This window comes from Paraphaeosphaeria sporulosa (assembly GCF_001642045.1).
Source record: "Paraphaeosphaeria sporulosa strain AP3s5-JAC2a unplaced genomic scaffold CC84scaffold_1, whole genome shotgun sequence".
Classification (NCBI taxonomy): domain Eukaryota; kingdom Fungi; phylum Ascomycota; class Dothideomycetes; order Pleosporales; family Didymosphaeriaceae; genus Paraphaeosphaeria; species Paraphaeosphaeria sporulosa.
The window spans coordinates 3,314,273-3,335,761 of NW_017253360.1; the positions used below are offsets into that span (position 1 = coordinate 3,314,273).

General features: G+C 52.5%; 8 protein-coding genes across 8 annotated transcripts; 5 read left to right on the forward strand and 3 right to left on the reverse strand.

The window, feature by feature from the left end:
• Positions 1-91: 91 nt before the first annotated feature.
• On the forward strand, positions 92-1,867 carry CC84DRAFT_1159677 (ketol-acid reductoisomerase). Its single transcript, XM_018177294.1, has 4 exons — positions 92-338; positions 391-422; positions 493-771; positions 820-1,867. Exons 1-4 carry the CDS (start codon positions 134-136, stop codon positions 1,513-1,515), a joined length of 1,212 nt encoding a protein of 403 aa, XP_018042703.1. The 5' UTR covers positions 92-133; the 3' UTR covers positions 1,516-1,867.
• A 71-nt stretch (positions 1,868-1,938) lies between these two features.
• CC84DRAFT_112854 (Arabinanase/levansucrase/invertase) lies at positions 1,939-3,364 on the forward strand. The gene has a single exon (XM_018175800.1). It carries the CDS (start codon positions 2,336-2,338, stop codon positions 3,353-3,355), a length of 1,020 nt encoding a protein of 339 aa, XP_018042704.1. The 5' UTR covers positions 1,939-2,335; the 3' UTR covers positions 3,356-3,364.
• Positions 3,365-9,546: 6,182 nt separating this feature from the next.
• Positions 9,547-10,587, forward strand: CC84DRAFT_1201367 (uncharacterized protein; the record flags this gene model as incomplete). Its single annotated transcript, XM_018181717.1, has 1 exon — positions 9,547-10,587. One exon carries the CDS (start codon positions 9,547-9,549, stop codon positions 10,585-10,587), a length of 1,041 nt encoding a protein of 346 aa, XP_018042705.1.
• Positions 10,588-11,003: 416 nt separating this feature from the next.
• CC84DRAFT_1134910 (trimeric LpxA-like protein) lies at positions 11,004-12,008 on the forward strand. The gene is made up of 2 exons (XM_018176038.1): positions 11,004-11,594; positions 11,643-12,008. Exons 1-2 carry the CDS (start codon positions 11,124-11,126, stop codon positions 11,847-11,849), a joined length of 678 nt encoding a protein of 225 aa, XP_018042706.1. The 5' UTR covers positions 11,004-11,123; the 3' UTR covers positions 11,850-12,008.
• Positions 12,009-12,778: 770 nt separating this feature from the next.
• On the forward strand, positions 12,779-14,028 carry CC84DRAFT_1081072 ((S)-2-hydroxy-acid oxidase; the record flags this gene model as incomplete). Its single annotated transcript, XM_018173917.1, has 3 exons — positions 12,779-12,852; positions 12,901-13,100; positions 13,151-14,028. 3 exons carry the CDS (start codon positions 12,779-12,781, stop codon positions 14,026-14,028), a joined length of 1,152 nt encoding a protein of 383 aa, XP_018042707.1.
• Positions 14,029-14,142: 114 nt separating this feature from the next.
• On the reverse strand, positions 14,143-14,413 carry CC84DRAFT_1254629 (uncharacterized protein; the record flags this gene model as incomplete). Its single annotated transcript, XM_018184478.1, has 2 exons — positions 14,143-14,237; positions 14,290-14,413. The coding sequence occupies 2 exons, from the start codon at positions 14,411-14,413 to the stop codon at positions 14,143-14,145; spliced, it is 219 nt and encodes a 72-aa protein (XP_018042708.1).
• A 509-nt stretch (positions 14,414-14,922) lies between these two features.
• Positions 14,923-16,545, reverse strand: CC84DRAFT_1159681 (TPR domain protein). The gene has a single exon (XM_018177295.1). It carries the CDS (start codon positions 16,102-16,104, stop codon positions 15,115-15,117), a length of 990 nt encoding a protein of 329 aa, XP_018042709.1. The 5' UTR covers positions 16,105-16,545; the 3' UTR covers positions 14,923-15,114.
• A 995-nt stretch (positions 16,546-17,540) lies between these two features.
• On the reverse strand, positions 17,541-20,149 carry CC84DRAFT_1108648 (Di-copper centre-containing protein). The gene is made up of 8 exons (XM_018175202.1): positions 19,502-20,149; positions 19,433-19,451; positions 19,284-19,386; positions 18,967-19,230; positions 18,578-18,723; positions 18,403-18,524; positions 17,817-18,346; positions 17,541-17,763 (listed from the first exon to the last, which is right to left on the reverse strand). Exons 1-8 carry the CDS (start codon positions 19,770-19,772, stop codon positions 17,623-17,625), a joined length of 1,596 nt encoding a protein of 531 aa, XP_018042710.1. The 5' UTR covers positions 19,773-20,149; the 3' UTR covers positions 17,541-17,622.
• Positions 20,150-21,489: the final 1,340 nt, after the last annotated feature.

The window sequence follows — 21,489 nt, forward strand, 5'->3', positions numbered from 1 at the left end:
GGTCCACCGCCGATGTTCGGCCGCCCGAGCTCGAAAATCCGGCGACCCCAGACGCAGCTCCAGGTCAGCTTTAAAAACCGGTCACCACCCACCCCATTCAAGCCTTCTCAAGATACCCCCTCACACATTCACAATGGCATCAAGACCTGTAGCTCGTGCTTCCCGCCAGATTGCGCGCCAATTGGCCGCCCCTGTGCAGAAACGCACTTTCGTCTCTGCGCTCAACGCTGCTCGCGCTGGCGTGGCAGCTGCCCCCAAGGCCGCTGTCACCACCCAGTTCCAGCAGACGCGTGGTGTGAAGACAGTTGACTTCGCCGGCACCAAGGAGACCGTCTACGGTGAGTCTCAAGCCCTTGTGCTGGGTCAACAGATCGCTGACGTAGCCCATAGAGCGTGCCGACTGGCCGAAGGAGAAGCTTTTGGTGAGTCAGCATACGCCTCAATGGCATATCACTTGTCTGCAATAGGACCGTCTGCTAACAATCATGCCAGGAGTACTTCAAGAACGACACTCTCGCCCTCATCGGCTACGGATCCCAGGGTCACGGCCAGGGTCTGAACCTTCGTGACAACGGCCTCAACGTCATCGTTGGTGTGCGGAAGAACGGTGCCTCGTGGAAGGAGGCCGAGCAGGATGGCTGGGTCCCGGGCAAGAACCTCTTCGACATTGACGAGGCCATCGGCAAGGGTACCATCATCATGAACCTGCTTTCCGATGCTGCCCAGTCTGAGACCTGGCCCGCCATCAAGCCCCTCCTCACCAAGGAGAAGGTGAGCACAGCCTGACTTCATCTCAATGGGCTGTTCTAACAGTTGCAGACCCTCTACTTCTCCCACGGCTTCTCCCCCGTCTTCAAGGACCTCACCAAGGTTGAAGTCCCCACCGACATGGACGTCATCCTCGTCGCCCCCAAGGGTTCTGGCCGCACCGTCCGCTCCCTCTTCCGGGAGGGCCGCGGCATCAACTCCTCCATCGCCGTTTTCCAGGATGTCACTGGCAAGGCCCAGGAGAAGGCCATCGCCCTCGGTGTTGCCGTCGGCTCCGGCTACCTCTATGAGACCACCTTCGAGAAGGAGGTCTACTCCGACCTCTACGGCGAGCGCGGCTGCTTGATGGGCGGTATTCACGGCATGTTCCTTGCCCAGTACGAGGTCCTCCGTGAGCGCGGCCACTCTCCCTCTGAGGCCTTCAACGAGACCGTTGAGGAGGCTACCCAGTCCCTCTACCCCCTCATTGGCGCCAACGGCATGGACTACATGTACGCCGCGTGCTCAACCACCGCCCGCCGCGGTGCCATCGACTGGAGCAAGCGCTTCAAGGACGCCCTCAAGCCCGTCTTCGACGATCTCTACACCTCCGTCGCCGACGGCTCCGAGACCAAGCGCTCGCTTGAGTACAACTCGCAGCCCGACTACCGCGAGAAGTACAAGAAGGAGCTCGAGGAGATTGACAACCTCGAGATCTGGCGCGCCGGTAAGGCCGTCCGCTCGCTCCGTCCTGAGAACGCTAAGTAAGCGTCGCGGCCCTGAGTGGTGGGAGGAGTGTCCCGGTGGACGTGTATTCATAGGTCTTTACTATCTGCACTCGGCGTCTTGATTTATGTTGGCGCCGTGGATTTCTGCATGGTCTTGGAAAGGATTCGAAAAGTTCGATCGCTCCAAAAGCAATGATACCTTGTTCACACATGAACCGTTCTGTGATTTATCCTTGAATCAAATTCACAACACTACGTTCCACCATTCTGTCTGCTGACTAAGTTCTGGTCTTCTTTCCTCTCTCATTTTAATTTCTATTAGCAACACGTGCGTTCTGTGGCCATCCTGACTAAGCCTACTAGTTTCCGCGGTGTTGGGGCCAGTGTACGAGTACCTGTGATACATAGGTATCTGGACTACGTAGAATATGACGTCAATGAACAATTCCTGATAAAGATAAGAGCGTTGTGAATGACACCAGACGACTGGAAGTATTTCTGGTCTGTCAAAATAGACTCAAGAGTTTCCGCGCACATCGCGATGCTCGCGCCCTAAGCGTCCGCCAAACCGAGGTTCTCGCACCTGCGGTGGTTGCCCAAGCGGGCCAACGGGTAAACACCATCGCCTAGGCGCGCTTGCATCACGAGAATTATGTACATGCGCGGCGACGTTCGATGGTACCAGATCTTCTAGTGCTCGGGGTGGATGTTCCGATGGTTAATATGGCTAAATTGGAGGGGCAGTTGAGCCTCAGTGGCTGGCGGGGCGGCTCCATAAAAGCACCTCCGCGACTACAAGTCAAGATGGATATTCGGCGGAACATTTCCTACACAATCCGAAACCTTCGTAACACCCAGCCATGGCGGACAAAAAGCCCTTTGTAACGCACCTCTACACCGCGGACCCCTCCGCGCACGTCTTCAACGGCAAGCTCTACGTCTACCCCTCGCACGACCGCGAAACGGACATCAAAAACAACGACAATGGCGACCAGTACGATATGAACGACTACCACGTTTTCAGCATGGAGGAGGTCGGCGGCCCCGTCACAGATCACGGCGTGGTCCTCAAAGTGGAGGATGTCCCATGGGTCTCCCGCCAACTGTGGGCCCCTGACGCGGCCTCCAAAAACGGGAAATACTACCTCTACTTCCCTGCGCGGGACAAGGACGACATCTTCAGGATCGGCGTTGCAGTGGGAGACAAGCCGGAGGGACCTTTCAAAGCGGAGCCAGAGCACATCAAGGGCACTTTCAGCGTGGATCCTGCCGTCTTCGTCGACGACGACGGCCAGGCGTATCTCTACTTTGGCGGGCTGTGGGGTGGCCAGCTGCAGTGCTACGCCAACGGGGACTTCGACAAGTCGCAGCTCGGGGCGAACGAGCCGTCAAAGGGGAGCGCGCTGCACGCCAAGGTGGCGAAGCTCAGCGACGATATGTTGTCTCTCGCGGGCGACGTCTCTGACGTCGTCATTCAGGATCCTACCACCAAGGCGCCCATCGCCGCGGAGGACCACGCCCGTCGCTTCTTCGAGGCCGCGTGGCTGCACAAGTACAATGGGAAGTATTACTTCAGCTACTCCACGGGGGACACGCATCTTCTTGCGTATGCGATTGGAGACACACCATTAGGTCCTTTCACATATGGGGGCACGATATTGGAGCCTGTTATCGGGTGGACAACACATCACAGCATCGCAGAATTCAAGGGCAAGTGGTATCTGTTTTACCATGATAGTTCGCTGAGTGGCGGAGAGAATCATTTGAGGAGTGCAAAGATTAGGGAGATTGTGTATGATGGGGATGGGAAGATCCATCTAGCGGAGCCACAGCCGCAGATCAAACCCCCGGCTGCGAGGCTGGAGGAGGAAGGGTCATAAGTGAGGGAAGATGTGAGTTATGTTGAATTACGAAGAATAGAACATGATATCCAACGCCAGATGTGGTACTGCAGCTCTGCTACCCTGGGGTCCAAGTCTCTTGTGGCACATCTTGAGATGAGCATTAGAGCCAGCCGACGTTTCAAGAGGCGGAAGAGAACGGTGAAGCAAAGATTCCTCTGTTGCATTGGGTTGATGAAGCGGAAAGAAAACACCGAAAAGACAGTGGGTCGGCGCAATAACACGTGCATCTTCTTTGAACGCTCCTTGTGTAGAAAGCCCGTCGACCTCCAGGGCGTTTTCCGAATCTTCCAACCCCGGATCTTTACCGACTTCCGCCCGCGCTGCTGCACCCATCCCGTCACTCCTCTCAACCACCTTGTTATGCGCCTCCCAAGCCATCTGCGCTGCTTCTGTGACACTGGGCTTCTTTTCCTGCCGCTTCCGCCACCCATCCCATGCGTCTTGAACCTCGGCCATAAGCTTCGTGCGCTTCGCCCTCGCCTGCATCATCTGGAATTTTGTAGATGTTGCTCCATCAGATGAAATGGGACTTCTTTGGCATGGCAACGAAGTTCTATCTTCTTTTTTGCAAGGCCGACTTCTAGGGGCAAAGACTTGAATAAGGTCTACCAAAGCCCGGAAAGCCTCTGAACTCTGGACGACTTGTGTTGGGTCATTTGTATGTTGAACGATCTTACTTTCAGCGCCTTCCAAAATTCAGCGAAGCATGATGATCGGTTGATTCGTTGAATTTGTTTCAGATGGTGGAGCTGATGCTGTTTGGTTTAAAGTGTATTGGAGTAGGGGTGGTGTGATGATTTGGCTTCTTGAGGCCAATGAATTCAGAGATGTACGGATTTATATGCTCACTCATGCAAGTGAATCATGATGAATTTGGCCATTGTGAGAATACTACATTAGACATCTGCACCTCTCCAGACAATCTAATCCTTGTGACCATGACCGTGGTGAGAGGAAGCATTACTTTAATTGAAGGAACGCTTGCACAGTTCTCATAACTACATATGCTACAGTAACATATACCTGCAGATTTATGTCTTGGAAAAGAACGAGTTTTTTCATTATGAAGCACCGTCATGAAACCCATATTAAGACGCCAGTTCGGAGCCCAGAAGAGCTCGCCGCTCGTTCTGCACACGCAAAACAGGCTCCCCCAGACCTTCGAATCACTGCATTTTTCCCTCTCTCCGAGCACCAGGCCCGAGCGAGCAGCTCTGCTCCTTTTCCTGTCGCATTGATAATCATGACATCTGTATCCTCTGTGTCTTCAGCCGTATGATCTTTTAGTCTTTCAATTGTCCAAACATACTTCTCGTCATATCGAGGAAGTTCCCTCAAATGCACCTCATGCGCACCATTGGTCCCTCCATAGCACGGAGGTATAGAGACAAAGACCGGATTTGTGAAGAGCTTGTAAGTGATGAGACTATCGCTGTCGTCCATCTTGAACACAACCTGCGCACGGTAAATCGCCGGGTGATCATCGTCCTTCGCCTTCGCTGAAAGATCCTTTTTCAATTGGATTGCCTTCAACTCGCACGTGCTGACTTGTTTGACAGGTGGTTCGGGTACCACCCAGTTGTTGGCATCTTGTATGTCTGACATCCATGATTCCACTTCTTCGTCTGGACAGATTCTTACTTCTGGGTGCACGTCGCCCGATCCACCGATGTAGACGTGCCCATTGTTTTGAAATGTCTTATGTTGTACCAAGCTAACTTGTCTTGCTCTCAGACGAACAAAGGATGGCGCATTGTGTGGGAGTGGCGGAATGAACTCTACTGGCGGGCATGGTCCAACCCATCCGCAGAGAGAGATGACCCCTGGTGCGCAGCCCAGCACTCGACCAAGCACCGTGCGGACGCGCCAATACGATCTTTTCGAAATCACCAAACCACTGTCATAGTCCATTTGTCCAACGACATCATCTGCGTTACTGATTGACGACGTACCGAGCACCAGAGCGGCCATTATCGTGCAGGAAAGCCATTGACCGGGCAGCGTCATACCAAAGAGCCAATCATACAGGTGCACTGGGAGCGTTTCACCTCCTCTTAAGCTGCTATACGCCTCTTCACAATAGTCCCGGACCTCATTTATCCAAGGCCACTTGATCTTCTCGGCGAAAAGGAGCAGTCCTTCAACCTGTTGCTCATGAATACGTGAATGTATTTCTACAGATTTCAACAGTGTGTCGAAATCTTGCTCGGCATATTGTTTTCTCAAAATATCGCGCTTCTTAGCATCTGCTTCATCATTGATAGCCTTGATGTCGGCCGCATCTTTCTCCTTTGCGTCGGCTAGGCCTCGTTTCATCGCCTCAGTGACGTCTCTCCCAGCCGTCTTGATAGCCAGCTCGTATGCATCGATCGCTCTTTTCCCCAGGCCAAGTTTAGCAGCCGCTTGGCCGTACCGGGACCAGGCTTTGGCGTACTTTGGGTTCAGTCGCGTAGCTACGTATGCATCTTCGAGAGCGTCTTCGTACCGACCTAACGCATAGCATGCTGCAGATCTGTTGTTGCGATAGACCGCGGAACCAAGGTCGATCTTCATGGCTTCCGTATACAGCTCGATGGCTTTTGTGTAATCTTTCCTTGAGAGTGCTTCGTTGCCGTCTTTCTTGAAGTTCTCAGCCTTGGCCTTTAACTCAGCCGTTTCTGGAGGTTTGATGCCGGAAATTTGCATTGTTGGGTCTGTCAGAATGATGTCAACGTGATTAAGCCATCGATCTGCCACGATCATCGAGGCCAGGACCCGAGGGGTGAATCCCGACGTCCAACCGTCCTGACGACTGTGCTCGAATCTTCTGATGAGTTCTTTGGCAAGAATAATTTGCCAGAGAAGATTCCACAGCCCACCACCAGCTTTCTTGGAATTGTGCCATTCCATTCCAATGCTTGACGTAGTCAAAAAGTTGGCGAAAATATCTGTACGATTTAGCAAGCTGTAAAGATCCGAAAGGTGAGTCATTTCTCTTCGCTCGTAGGATGGATCTACCCAATGGTGTCTAACGAGGAACAATCAGCAAACAGTCTTAGGGATTTGCAGTCGATGTGTGATGTGACACTAGACGGCATCCGCTCTTGAAATTGGCTGGCCCTACTCTGAAGAGTCCGCCGCACTTGAACGAAATGTAGATTGACATACCCCATGTTACCCGTGAATTCTCTGAGGTCATAATAATCTCTCTGAGGGTCCCATCCAAGTTTTTCTGCCCTGTTTTGCAGTTCAAAGAGTCTCCGAAGAAGTTTTTTGGACGTCAAGCTCTCATGATCGGAGGCATTAATGAGGATCGTTTGTTCTCGCGGGTGACGGGAGTCTTCTAAATTCCAGGCTTCTATTCCGAAGCCCTCAACAGTCACCGTCCCTGGAATGACATTTTCGTATTCGGGATAGCTTTCAACATCGAACAAGACTGAATTCTCTTCGGCATCATCATATAAATCTTCATCCTTGGTGGCGTTTCTTTTGGGCCGGAATCTCTTTTTCTTATACAAGTCTAGCATTAATTAGCACCTCATGCTCTCGCCGGAGAATGACTTACCAAATGATGCGTGGATGCTTTTGACAAAGCCTTTGTCTTGTTCAGCCCACCAGGGGCTTTCCGACTTGTCACCCCAATAGCAGTGAGATGTTACTTTTGATGAGTAATCGTAAGGTCCGAGGACCGCTAGAGTGAGAGCTCCTTCATGTTTCTTGTCGCAGTAAAGTTCTACTGCAGCCACCCTTTTCTCCAATTCCGTCATCTCAGATTCCGCAGCACGTGCCGTCTGCCCGTCGTCTCTGTCTAACTCAGCTTCATCATTCTGCCAGTTTGCATCTTGTTCCAACGGATTTTCCTGCACAGTGAGAAGTTCCGATCGCATTGTGCTCGCCGCACCGAGCGCTTCCAGTCTGGCACTTGCGCAATCAGAAATATCGTTATGCTCTTCTGCTGTTGCCTCCTGCAGTAAATGAAGCTCTTCCATACTTGCGCTGCTCTCAACATCTTCCCTTATGACTTCCGTGATCCTGGCTCTCGAGCCTACAAAGAGACTTTCCAAATTGTCATTGAAACCCTTGATTTCCACAATCAAGGTGTGAAATTTCTGCTTGTCTCTTATCGCCCACATAGTCTTCCTCGACATCCGTGTTGTGGTTTGCCTTTCTCGAGCATTCTTTCTAAGAGCTTCATAGGCTTTCTTGAAAACTGCCCCGAGGATCGGCTGCCCTTGAGGTGAAGAAAGCATATCCTGCGTATTCACAGCCCAGGGCCGGAGACCATATTTATTCTGCAAGTTATTTGAATTCTCGAACAATTGGTGTATACATCCAAGTACTTGCACGACCGTGTCGGCCAGCTCGCGTCTCTTCAGTCGCGGGTCTGAGAAGGTGTTGTCATCGTCTTCTCCAAGTCCGATCGCATTGCCCCAGCTATGCAGGCGAATTCTCTCGACTTCGAGCTTTACGCGAAGAAGCTCATACTCCATGCCATGATTCCGGCTCGAGTCGACCACCTCAAAGGCATCGACACATGTTTTCCAAAGTGCCACAATGCCCAAAACTAGCCCAGCGACCTCAGTCATTTGTCTTCCAGATGACTCGTGAACAGTCAATTCAAATGTTGTTAAAAGTTCAAGTGCCACGGAATGGTATGGTGCAGAGAACCAAGTGGAGCCCGGACCTGCACCCCACCTATATACGAAGGAGTCGCATAGGCTGAATTTTTCGCGTTAGGTCGTGATTGTTCACCGGTCGCATAGCTGGCCTTATTGGAGGATTGGGCGGGAAATAGTCCACGAGGCGTTCGCGGCTAAGCCATTTCCGGAAGTGCTGCGTTCCATAGCCACCTTTCCCTGCGTTGCCAATCTGCTGAGGTATTACTGTTCGAGGCTGAAGAATGGTGAAACATTTATGCATATGCGCCCACCAATGCCCAACTGCAGGCTACTCATACAACAACAGATATAGCCCAGTGCTCCCTGGCGTCCACTACCCAGTGGGGCAGAGTATCTTTGTCGGAAAGCCCAATGCAGTTTGCCTGGATACTATATCGCCATGTAGCTGGTCTTATTAGGTCGGTAGAAGCTAATCTATAAAGTAGGACCTGCTGGCTTACCACTGAACTTTTGCCGCAGGGGTTTGTACTCCCATACACTACATCCTTTGCTCTGACTTGTTGTTCGCGTGCTAGGCAGAAGTCCAGCATCGCTGTGGAAAAAGTAGTAAGTTAGGATTTCTGCATTGATAGCAGACTGTTGTCTGTCTGCAAACGAGGAACTTGTTGAGACCACAGAGCCAATAGACAAGAACCGCGTCAGCGTGTTCTTTGGATTCGTCTTCTCCTCTAACGCAATGTTCTCCATCACATTTTCGACGGGAGAAGTTTGGCGACTACTCTGTGTTTCGTCGCTGCCAATTTGGCTACGCTTCCCGGATTTGGGTCGCTCATGCCGGGCAGTGTCCCGAACTTGGAACAATTGGGTTCGAACAAAAGAATTTTACTTTGAACAATGAATCTCAATAGATAAATTTCAGCGATGAATTTGAGGATGTAGTTTCAAAAATGATGAATGCCGGAGAGTGATTCACATGGTGAGGTGTGGGGAAAAATCCATTAAGCATCTATGGTGGTGGTCCTCAACAGCGACCTCTCAGGGCTTCAGCATCTATGATTAGCCCCATGATACTTTCGGGTCGTCCTCGTACTGTTCAAATATGCAGTAGCGATGATTGCGGAATTCGGTATCGTGGGTCTCACAGCTAAAGAGTTATGGAAGACTATCGGACAAGCGTGGTGAGGAATTATGAGATGTCTGCTAACCTAAGACCTGATATGATAGCACATCTAAAGCTCCCGCGGCTTCAGGCAAGACACAGACTTTGGTAAATTCCGAGTTCAGGGCGAGCGCGCACAAACGTCTATGAATGTGCGGCCCATCTAGCCCCCCAACGGTACCATAGTACACTGAGACCCGCCTCACGACACCCTACCGTTTCCTGATAACACCACCGGTACGGGTCAGTACCCAGGTCAAGGGCTCGCTACCGCTTCAAAATGTTTTTATTCAACCGCCTGATTTTGACACAATACAGCTTCCGCAAAGTGCGCAGTCTCTCAGCTTCTCTACACTCCAGCGCAAATTCGAAGACTCATTCTGCACCCACCGAGTCCGAGATCTTACAACATGCAAGCGACCGCCTCCAGAAACTGGCCCCAACGCGCGAAACTACCCATCACTGTTTCCACACGCCCACCACCCGAACGTTGCATCCTCAGTCAAGCCACTGGCCAGCCTCTCCCCATTAACCCCCTCTATGCCAGCGCCCTCCGCAACTCGCTGAGACAATTAAGTCTTCGGCCCCCAGAAGTCAGAGTCCCACGCCCTATCCGTGGCCGTACGAAGAAGATTTCAAAGGCCAAATCACGAGGAAGCCACCAGGACAAAGCGAGGAGATATTGCCCGTCTCCTCTCCGGAGAGAGGTTTTGGCCGAGGAAGTGGAAGTTAAAAGCTCTTCAATACCGGTTCCAAAGCCGGTTGGACTGCCAGCCCCGAGTCCAAAAATATTGAAGAGATTGATCAAGCTCAATCTCTTCCGCACAAAAGAGGATTCTGCGCCAATTTACACTCCAGGAAACATGCCACGCATGTTTCTAGCGTCCTCCGGGAGAACTCAAATCCAGTTTCAGCCGCGGATATACCACTGCCAATTCGCCCGACTTCAGCGTGCAGCCATTCCGGAGCGTGGAAGACTTTTGAGACGCTCGCTCGCGCTGAATCAAAAGCAACAACTGCACGTCACAAGAAGGGCGCTGAGACAGACGTCGAGTATTGTGCTGGAAGAGCTGGGGCAGAAACGCGACGCGATCGATACAGCCTGGTGCAAACGCTGCAAACACTGTTTGAAGCACGAGCGGAAGAGGATACTGAAAGCAGCTAAGCAAGAGTTAAAGAGAACTTTGAAAGCCATAGATGATTCAAGAAAGGAGGAGGAGCAGCAGTTTGACCACCTATATCGAATTGCGAAACAAAGGAGTCAGGGCGAGGACGGAGAGCACGGCAGTGTAGAAGGCGGGGATGGTACAGTAAAGAAGGTTCTGGGACTGCATTCGGGTTCGAGAAGGATCAACGGGTTCTCGAAGAGGGTGCTGGTGTTGCGAGGGGCTGACCTCTTCAAAGAAGCAAGTTGCAAACGTGGTCACGAGGCAGAGGACGTGGAGGATTAGCTGAAGCCCGGTGGCTCTCAGGATAAGCCCGATAACGCCAGATGCCCATGATGCGCAAGGACATGCTGCCGCCTCATATATCAAGTGCGGCTACTCCAGACCTCAACTAGCCTCAACGGCTTGACTCTGGGGACGGCTGCACGTCCGGTTGCATCTCTAGCTGTACAAAAGAATACTGGATTGCGTTCTAGCTGAAATGAAATTACTAGTTGAATCAGAAACTCAATTCTACGCATACATCTTCTAGGCTGGAGGTTCAGCACAATGATTGGACTATGCTCTTTCTTTTTCGTGGCACGAGAATGCTCCTCAGAAGGGTGATTTGTGCACAAATGAGGCATCTGCCACTAAGCGCCCTAGATGTCTTATCGATAGATGAGTCAGCCACTTGTCTCGATTTGGAGATCTGTGTATTATCTTCACCACCATGGACGCGCCGCTGCCTCGCAACCTTAGCAGTCGGTGAGGGGACCATCCCGTAGCCCCAAGAAGATTGTATTCACCGAGCTGGACCCCGTATCTCCGCAATAGCCGCCATGTCTGCGTCCTCACGCCCCGACGCGGCACGCCGCACCTCGACCATGAACAAGCGCACCTCGATCCTCCCCAAGCACACGGCGCTCTTCATCGACCCTTCCGCCCTCGTCGCCCAACACGCCGGCTTCACCGGCACGCAGCCCATCACCGTCGGCCCGAACGCTGTCCTCCACCCTCACGCAAAAGTCAGCAGCGCGCTTGCGCCCGTAGTCATTGGGGAGAACGTGGTGCTATGGGAGCGGGCAAAGATAGGCGTTGGTATGGGAGACAGCATGGACGAGAGTAAGAGGAATAGTGTGGCTAGTATGGCGTCAAGGACTAGTGTGCGCGATTCTTCGCGCGGAGAAGGCACCGTGTTGGGACGCAATGTCACGGTCGAGGCGACGGCTGTCGTGGAGGCGGCGGAGGTGGGGGAAGGCAGCGTAATTGAGGTTGGGGCGTATGTGGGGAAGGGTTGTGTCATTGGGAAGGTGAGCTGCACCTGATCAGACAAGAGACCAACATGCTGATGGGTACAGTTCTGCACGATTGTCGCACATTGCGTTCTACCAGCCAACACACACATCCCTGACTACATGGTGGTACACAGCGCGACCGAGTATAGGCAGAACAGGACGTTGCTGCTGAGGCCAGAGGTCTTGGAGATGCGCACCAACTTCCACACCACGCAGATTTCCACATTTAAGAAACTGGTGCCGAACCAGGTTGCGAAGTGGGCCTCGTAATGCATGAAAGGGAAGGGACAAGCAATCAAACCCATGCCTTATCTCAGTGAGGTGCAGATGACAGTACCAGAGCTGTGTAGCAGGAGGAGTTCTCCAAGGTTTGAGGTCTTTTCCTGACGTCGAGTCTCGCTGACATGCCCGCAGTAGTTGATGATACCCAGAATGGAACAAGTGTTTTTGTTCTAGATCTCGAGACAACATAGGCAGGGATCCCGGGATCGCGACCCGCGTTGACAGCTGAGTGGGAGTCCTATGTGGATCTGTCTTGGCCAGTCTGAGCTTCGAAGAACTGCAATTCTACCATTGCATCAAGCGTGCTGCTTCTTTACCAGATCTTATCGGACCGACGGTAGCAAGCAGAAAAAATACACCACGTCAAGTTCCGCACGCACGCGCCACCTTACAAATGCGAGTGGCAGCATCCGATTGCGGACAACGATAGCGATGGTCCTTATGATATGACCGTTGCTATGCACTCGCAGAAACCCTTGGTCAGGTCGGATAAGATTGCGCCCAGGACCGGCTATGACGCAGCGGCCAAGAAGGGCAGCTCCGCCCTGGTTGTGGTTCATTTAAGGTAGGCGCCTACCCAGCCTGCCAATTACAGGTAGTGTGCCCAGCCATAACGCTCCGAATGCTAAACGCGAAACGGCCGAATTTCTTCTCAAAACGAAACACCTGCTGCGACTGCGGAAATGATGCCGTGGCTGGGCAGAAAATGCAAGAAACATGCGACCGCTGGGTTGCAAGCGTCCGCAAAAGGGCCGCTGGACAGCAATTTCCTCAAGCTGTGGTAATGCTTGGATAAGACGTGCTTGGCTGCTGCTCTTGCCAATTTCTTTGTCCTGTGTATATAACCAAGAGCACTTGGTGTCTGGGTAGGACTCGCCACTCGTCGCACTTCTCCAACCCAAAGTCACTCTTTCACGATGCGCTGCTCGGTTCTTGCTCTTGCGTCTGTCGCACTCGCTGCGAGGCCGTTTCTGAACGAGCCTGATACTGGGTAACAGAATTCATTCGATTGCGAGTCCTTCCAAGCTGACATTCATAGCATCGAAGGTGTCCTTGGCTCTACCGCCAACGGCACCCTCCCGCCGTTGGAACAGATGGTTGGCCTTCCCGACTTCGACTGGGCAGCCCGGCGCGCGATGTCGCCGCGGAACTACACATACTACCGCAACGGAGCAGCGGGAGAGTGGTCATACAGGAACAACCTTGAAGTCTTCCAGCGTTTTCGCCTGCGACCGCGTGGTGAGCAACTCCCCTCCTCGTTTATATACACGTCAGCTTACGGTCCCCAGTCTTGGTAGATATCACCAAGATCGACAGCTCGCTCCCAACCACCATCCTAGGCCACAACTTCTCCGCCCCCTTCTTCATCGCGCCCTGCGCCCGCGGCGGCTACGCGCATCCTGATGCGGAGCTCAACTTTGTCAAGGGCGCCGCCTCCGGCGACATCCTCTACATGGCGTCCCTTTTCAGCACCAAGACGACGGAGGAAATCTACGCTGCAAAGGCAAACAGCTCGCAGGTGCTGTTCCAGCAGGTGTACCTCACGGACAACATCACCGAGACGCAGGAGCTCTTCCAGAAAATCGAGAAGCTCGGCTCCAAAGCCATTGTGCTCACGGTCGACTCCGCTGCCGACGGAAACAGACACCGCGCGAAGCGCTATGGTGTCGGGTCTGCGGATAGCTCGTACAGTTATCTGACGTGGGACTTTTACCGCCAGCTCAGCAACATGACAAGCCTACCCATCATCCCCAAGGGCATCCAGACGGTCGACGATGCGCGCCTTGCGGTCAAGAATGGCGCAAAGGCGATTTACTTGTCCAACCACGGTGGCCGCCAGCTTGACACCACGCCGTCATCGCTCGAGGTCGCGCTCGAGATCTACGAGGAGGAGCCGGAGATCTTCAAGCAGGTCGAAGTGTACGCAGACGGCGGAATCCGCTATGGCGCTGATGCGTTGAAACTGCTTGCGCTTGGCGTACGAGCGGTGGGTCTGGGACGTCCCTTCATGCTCAGCAACGTGTATGGCGAGGAAGGTGTGAAGAAAGTTATTGACTTGATGAAGCATGAGATTCTGATTGACGCGGCGAACTTGGGTGTCGCGGATTTGAAGGCAATTGGGCCGCAGTACGTGAACTGGAAGAGTGTGAACCAGTGGTTCAGCTAGGCGGGTTGTGGATGGACGCAGTCGGCAGACGCTCGCTTTGAGCTTTCTTTGTAAATGTTTGTACTCAAGGCATTGAATCATATGCATGACCTCCACCTATCTACCCCCCAAGCTTCACTCTCCCTTCCCCTGCTTCCCATAAAACGCCTGCTCCCCGCCCAGTTCCTTCAGCGCCTCCTTGGACTTCTCCTTCGACGCTTGGCTCGTGTCTTCATCGTTTCCATTAGCATTCTACCCAGGCCATATACCTACGGAACATACTCGGATTACTCAGATTCGCCTTGTGCCCGCTTGCGGCGTGGCTGATGTCTTCGGCGGTGTTATTGATGTTCTGGTCCTCCTCGGAGAGACCGGCGGCGTTGGCTTGGTAGCTGGGCTCAGTCATGTTGGGCGACGTAGCAATTGGTCTCTGGATAGGAAGATTGGATGGATGAGGAGGTTATGCTGGGGTGTCGAGGCGGCTGTGGGAGTGGGTGGCTGAGGGATGGGAATCTGTCGTGCATCATCGCGCGCCCTTGAGCTTCTTATACCTCCGATGCTTGAGAATTGCAGGGCCGCGCATCGATGATGCTCATTACGTATGGGCTTGAGGATACGAGGGCGCGTTGTGTGGTGGTGGTGAGCAAGGTTTAGGTGATGTCATTATCCGGGGTCTAGCGTGGCTCTAGGATCTGTTGTTTGTATTACCGTGGACTTGGATGTTGGACGACTTGGCTTTAATATGCGAAATGCCGCGCATGACCTAGGTATCTCGATTCGCGAGAGTAGGACTGCGATTCGCGAGGTTTGAGACAATGGGCAGGCTGGGCTGGGGATCCGCGGGATGTGAGTGGATGGTGGGTGTGCTAGGATTCCTGGCATACGAGGACGGAAACAGATGAATGGATACCATGTGTCGTCAACATATATGCTTGCATCTGGGTGTTGCTTCTACGGAGCTAGTTACGTGGCTCATCCTGTCAAGCCCTCTTCACACGGCAGCCGTCGTGCATTTGCGCTTTGCTATCGGCTGTTCTTCTAGAATCGACTCGCAAGCTCACTCCATTAGTCTGTTAAACTTATATCAGGTAATGTAGAGGGGTATAATCAGTGAAAGCACTCCATCAGCTCCTTCGTCAACTCCGCCTTCCCAGCCCCAATATCCTTCAGCAAGTCCACTCTCGCAGCCACCGCCTGACAAATCGGATGATCATCCCCTACACACACCTTCTCATGCGCATATTCCTTCTCCGCCCACAGCAACGCCAACTTCGCATTGCCCAGCTCCAGACAGTACCGCGCAGCATCATGATAACTCGTCCTGAGCTCTCTATTCGCAATCCCCTCCGCGACCTGCAGCCCCGCCAGCTGCGTCGCCGCCTTGAGCGCCTGCGACGCCGTCATCTCGTTCCCATACACACTCTGCCGCGCGAGCTTCTGATCCAGCTCGAACATCTGCTTCCGCCTGGCTTCTCGCTTCTTGCCCTCGGCGTCCGGAGTGCACGCAGCGCACTGGCACACGAAGCCCCACATGTCGAGCTTTGGCTGGCGCCATGACTTCAATCGACTACCCCCATTGATGTACGAGATGAATAGTTCTTCGCCCTCTGCAATGTCCCGGACGGCGTGGAACGTGCCCCGCTCGATGGCAGGGTTGTACTCGTAGTGCACGTTCGGGATGCACGAGTGGTTGATTCGAGATGGTAGGTCATATACGCCAACCTCGAAGCTGTTCGCGTCGTACACGCCGATAGCGTCGCGCTCCCATTGCTCTAGCGCCTCCCACCGCTTGCCGATGTGCCTTTTGACAAGGTCCTTGCGCACGGGGGGCGCAAAGGGGTGAAGGGCGAGGTACGCGGCGCGGTCGGCGGCACTGAGCTTGTTGACGGCGGCGAGGATCTCGGCGGGATTTTCACCGCCATTGAGGGAGAGCAAGAGCGGCGTGGAGAGGATGCGTGTGGCGCGTGGTATTGGGGAGGTTGCGAACACTCCGAGGCCGCTTGAAGGCGTATCTTTTACGGTGATGAGGTGGCGGGCATCGGCGGTGGGGGGCGCAGAGTCCGACTGAGAGGGGTCGTTGGTGCCTGCTGCGCCCATTGTGCTCGGTCTTTGGCTTTTGGATGATGGTTTAGAGTCGCGCGGATCAAGTTTTGGGTGCGGCCTGTCATGAATACGAGTCACTGTTGGTATGGGTGAGCGAGGTGAGAGTCAGTTGCAAGAATTCGACGGTGTTTGGCGGCGACGCGGGGCCAAGATTTTTCGTTGGACCAGCTGGTGAGGCGTCTATGGTTTGGTGAAAGAACCCTTGATTTCCTCCATCATCGGATGCCGCCGGAGATGCATGATCATCTCTTTGGCGCCGCAACCCGATTTCTGATGGTCTCATCTGCGTTCTATTCCATTTCTTCGGTGTGGTTAGGAGCCCGCATTCTCCGAGACTGTGAGGAAACCACGATCACGATCCGTCTCCACCACCATTCCTTATCTAGAAAGTTTACCGATCAGCCATCCACGGATCGCAAAGTGAGTCGTGAAATCGTACAAAAGCACTTTTCGCTTCGGATGGATCCCAAATAAACATCATAGACGTAGGTGCATCGAGCTGATTAATATCTCCAGTCTGCGATGGAAAAAAGTGCCCTTCGCGGCGTGGAAGGATAGTGCAGTACGCGCCAATCAGAAAGGAAGGATCCTGGCCCGCCACCAATCACCATCGAATGTTTGCCCTGGACCGAAGTAACCCCAACGATAGCCAGCGTACATTTGCTGAGCGAATCTATCTGAGCTCAGCGAAAGATTTCCATTTTTTGTTCGGCGACAAGGAGTTCTGATGCTGTATCGTGGCTTCAAGACGCGCGAACGAGAAACATAAAAATCAATGTCAATCCCACCAAGAACATAGAGAAGGGCCTTGATGACTCGACGATATGCACCGACGGACTCCTCGTTTAGTTGCGCCTTGGTCTTGCGATTGAGAAACGAGAGGAGCGGTAAGCTATCGGGACCGCTATCCCATTGTCAGATTTCATCAATAGCTAGTAGGGGAAAGCTGAGCAATCATGAGTGGTGCTTCTGTGTCCTCGTCGAAAGGGCATCGCAGAGTGCATGCTGCAGCAAAACGTGATGACAAGGTTTCTGCCGGGCGTGGAAAGCTGCTGATGAAGAGGAGTAACCAGTATGGAAAAGGGCGAGATTTTCTTCATTTCTCCGTGTCCGTGAATGCACAGCATGTTGGTGTTTCTCGACGACATTTACGCTAGAAATTCTTTGTTTCTCGTCATTCATAGTGAGCGGGAATGGAAGGAAGATCGACTCTACAGATTAGAAGAATGGCTCCCGGATCCGAAGCAGATAAGTAAAGGTTACCTTGACAGTTTTTGGACTACCGGCCAAGGCAGGAGCTTGGCAACGTTTGATTGGCGACTGTGAGTGATTTACCAATTGCTTCCTCGTTCAGCGGTAAGCGAGAGTTCAGAGGAATTGGAGGCATCAGAGGAATCAGTGGAATCGAATCAGATGGCTGCAGACTGCTCTCCTAGTCGAACATAATAGATATCTGAAACGATGGAAAGATGTACACGAAAATAGCCTAATACAAGAGTCTCGACAAGCCAATCACCCTTCAATCAGCCCATGTTCCTTGAACCCACCAACCCACCGATCAAACGTATCTTCGGATTGCGCAACCTCAACATCGGTGCTAATGAGCGCCACTTTGAGACCTTTAATCTGGTCCTTGTTGATCTCAAAATTACCCTAGAAACTTAATCAGCAAATCGGCTCTCAAGACGGCGCAATGCATCGCTCACCAATCCAAGCTTGTAATGCAGGTTCTGCGTCAAGTACTCTAGCGCGTCATCCTCTGTCGTCGCACCTGACTTAACAGCCTTCTCCAACGCGAGAGACAAGTCAATCGTATGCGTAGTCGTCTGATCGACTTGCAATCCGGGCGCGCCAAGCGTAGACGCCAGGCCGACGAAAGAGTCTGCGGTCTGCCAGTCCTGTACATCGGAGGGGACTTCGCCTAAGAAGAGCAGCACGTTGTATGGTGCAGCGCCGCCTATGCCATTGTCTAGACCGTAGGATGGGAGGTTGATCTCAGCAAGGTAGAGCTCCTTCAATGCAGGCGTTGTCTCGCGTTGCAACACACGCCTTGCCTTTGAAGTTGTGACGAGCACGTCTGAGGGGCCGGAGTATTGCGCCTTGATCGAAGCCACTATAGTGGCGTTGGTGGGGCTGTTGGCAAGCTCAGGGTAGGTGTAGCCCAAGTCAGTGATGCTGCGCGCCGAGTTTGAGGTCCAGAAATCGCCTGCTGCGTTCTTGTGGAATGGTGTCAGGGCTCAATCGTCCGTTAGCAACCCATATGAAGTGGCCCCGAAGAAAGGGGATACTTACGCGATGATGCATCAAGCTGGTCGCCAATGCTAATGGTGTAGGTAGGCGTGTTTGCTACACAAGAGACGATATATGTGCCGGGGAAGATAGCCTGATGTAGGGCAAGCTGTCGGTCAACATTGCTACATCGATTGGTTAGGATTCTTAATTTCCTGAAAAATTGCCCGAGACTCACGCGTGATGCATCCAGAACATAGGGTCGAAAGCTGTAGCGCCACTTGGGCTCATGTGTCCAGGGAAATTAGCGTTGTGGATTGCATTGTGCAGGTTCTCTAGACTCCCAGCCTTTCCAGAGCCATCACAACCTTGAGCAGTTGATGCCTGCGTAAAGGTCTGATATTGAGAGAGGATGTTGTAGAGCAATGTACGCTGACTTGGCAGGATCGAGCGGAGCTTGGAATTCAGCGCAGGGTGATTGCTTGCCGTTTCTCCAGCGCGAATAGTCCTGTCATTGTTCTGGCAGACCGCAGGCAGACCTCCAGTGGCACCTCCTGGGCCAGTAAACAGTGGGCAACCCTGTTCCTGTGAGTCGAGGGACTGGGAGCGCAGAGACCTTATACTTACTGTACCGTTGATTTCTTTGTTGTCCAGAGGATGGAAGTTGTAATCATACAGTGGATTGTCGATCTGTGCAGCTGTGCCATTGGGAAATGTAACCGCGACTTTCTCGTTGGTCATAGATGTGGGCACCACAGGTTGGTCGGTTGGGAGAGCCTTGGCCCAATCCCAGTAAGGGATTCTAATTTTCGTTGCAGCATCTTGGTATTTGGTTCGAGAAGCGGTGGGGAATCGGCTGGCGATGCTTTGCGCAACTTTTTGTAGATTTTGCTTTTGTATCTAAGTACAACGCAAGCTTGAAAAGAGAGCTTTCGAGAACCTACCTCGAAAAGAGCAAGATAAGGGCGATGCCAGGTGCCAAAGAGCAGATGGTTGTGCGGACAATATCCGACCGACCCATTGCCGTTTACACCATCCCATGCATAGCTTGTGAAAGGTTAGGGACATGTGCGCTTCTCCTAAGGGAACTTACAAGGGCATTCCATGTATACCTAGATCGACATTAGATAACGAGCCGTGATAGGAGTAGGAACTGACGAACCGGCAATCTGGTACCACGAATCAATGATATGCTGGTCTATGGCCTGAAATTCCGTCATAGCAAGTAGAAATAAATTCCATGGCTCTCCACCCGCCTTCTCCAGGTCGCGAACCTCTAAACGGGGGTGAATGCCTCCTGTCGCGCCTGTAATTGCATAGTACGATCCAGGACCTTGACGCCTTTCTACTAGACTACTTTCAGCGGGAAAAAGTGGGGAGGCAGTGGTTGTTGCTGTCAACAAAGATACTAGTCCGATTGTGAAATACATCATGGTTGTGAAAGGAACTACAACGAGAGTCCAACACAAAAGTGGAACGAGAATGCAAACTACAGGCCAGACTACATCACCCAGCTTGGAGCTTTATACTACTCAACCCTTGACATCTAGATGCTGCCATCGCTCATTCGTAAAGCAAAGACTCTCATGTGGATAGAGCGCCGCCACATAAGGTATTTGCACTGAAGGAGCTTTTCTCAACTTGTACTATTGGCTGAAACGTTTCTGGATGTCTTAAAGACTGAGCGAGAAGGATGTCGAACGTTTATTCGCGATGAGGCGGAAGGTAGACCTGGTCTGTGGGAAATGGGCCGTCAGCCGCCACTAAGCCCCACGTGGGTGCACCGGCATCATGCGTGCAAGAGTACAACGCTGCATCTCTTACGGCGTCAGCAACTTATTCATGAAGGGTAAGAGGATTGTATACTGGGGGACGTATAGGTCACATTATCTGCTGAGACTTCATGGAAGGATCACCTGTGCGACCGCCGAGAAGTTATTTAGTACACATTCTTCCATGACCGATGTCTGTCTCCACATGTAAGCTTCACGCCTTTTGTCTGTGCTTTGTCATTAGATCGGAGGACTTCGTGTTATAAGGTAGAATCTGTTGCTTTGTACTGCTTTGTGGAACGGCTCGCTCGCTCCCTCGCGCGAGTACAATCATGTCAAGGCGACGTCGACTCCCGTTTGCGATAGGATGCGCAAGTCTTGCAGTGAGGAATAGGGACACGCGCGTATGGATACGAGCGCACGAGGCACAGAGGCGAGATGACGAATCCTGCAGGCACATCGCTTCATGCGGGCGGCCTGTAAGCAGCACCGCCACCTAGAACCTGTCGATGCAACTTAATGGACGAGCCATCAGGTGTAGCTTTCGTGAGATCAGTGAAGACGCGTTGGATAATGAAGGGCGCCTAAGCGTTCCCGGGGAATGTAGCACAGAAACGTGTCAGCGCACAGTTGATGTAAGTTGCATGAAGAGAGAGAGAACTTAGAGAAAGCAACGACACTGGCAGTTCCGCAGTGGTGTCGACATACCCACGTGATAACAGGACGGAGATGGACAACTGCGGTTCCTCACGGTTCGAGGCGAGGAGGCCCGCTGCTAGCGCGTTGCTAGCGTGAATGTTCTCCCGATCCTTTGACCTCGCCTTCCACATCTCACATGTCCACCTCGTTGGATTATCGCAATCTATATATTTGTTTCAAACCAAGACGTTCCATGTATAGGCCCATGAGTTATAAGATACAGACTTTTGATGAGCGGGCAATCAAAGCAGTAGTGATGTCATAGCGCTCGGGACGCATCTCATCGCAAGCATTTGCTCTACCAACCACTCCCTGTTGAAACGCACATAAAATTTTCCTCGATTCTCTTCCCAATGAGCTTACCGAATCGATCTGTAGACTGTGCGATCTCCCCAATGTCGAAGCCTTGCGGCTCACCTGCCACCGCCCATACAACGTTGCGAATGATGACTTATTCGAAGATGCCATTGGGCACATAAACCGGACGCCGAGCCTACATTGTTTGCAGGAAGTTGCGGGCAACCCACAATTCGCCAATTCTTTCGAGAGACTGAGGATTTACACTGATGTTCCAGAAATGGTGGGATTCGATGCCTGGCTCTATGAAACGGTTGTTAAAGAGAACCCACGATTCGAAAACTTCGAAGTGGGGGAATCCTTCACGTATTGCGGAACCGAA

Bases quoted from the DNA above. Each gene is read 5' to 3' on its own strand.
- CC84DRAFT_1159677 (XM_018177294.1), top strand. From the start codon at position 134: ATGGCATCAAGACCTGTAGCTCGTGCTTCCCGCCAGATTGCGCGCCAA. The intron at 423-492 runs GTGAGTCAGCAT...CAATCATGCCAG, and splicing joins GGCCGAAGGAGAAGCTTTTG to GAGTACTTCAAGAACGACAC. The intron at 772-819 runs GTGAGCACAGCC...TAACAGTTGCAG, and splicing joins CCCTCCTCACCAAGGAGAAG to ACCCTCTACTTCTCCCACGG.
- CC84DRAFT_112854 (XM_018175800.1), top strand. From the start codon at position 2,336: ATGGCGGACAAAAAGCCCTTTGTAACGCACCTCTACACCGCGGACCCC.
- CC84DRAFT_1134910 (XM_018176038.1), top strand. From the start codon at position 11,124: ATGTCTGCGTCCTCACGCCCCGACGCGGCACGCCGCACCTCGACCATG. The intron at 11,595-11,642 runs GTGAGCTGCACC...TGATGGGTACAG, and splicing joins AGGGTTGTGTCATTGGGAAG to TTCTGCACGATTGTCGCACA.
- CC84DRAFT_1159681 (XM_018177295.1), bottom strand. From the start codon at position 16,104: ATGGGCGCAGCAGGCACCAACGACCCCTCTCAGTCGGACTCTGCGCCC.
- CC84DRAFT_1108648 (XM_018175202.1), bottom strand. From the start codon at position 19,772: ATGATGTATTTCACAATCGGACTAGTATCTTTGTTGACAGCAACAACC. The intron at 18,724-18,966 runs GTAAGTATAAGG...ACCTTTACGCAG, and splicing joins ACAAAGAAATCAACGGTACA to GCATCAACTGCTCAAGGTTG. The intron at 18,525-18,577 runs GTGAGTCTCGGG...CAATCGATGTAG, and splicing joins ATGTTCTGGATGCATCACGC to CAATGTTGACCGACAGCTTG.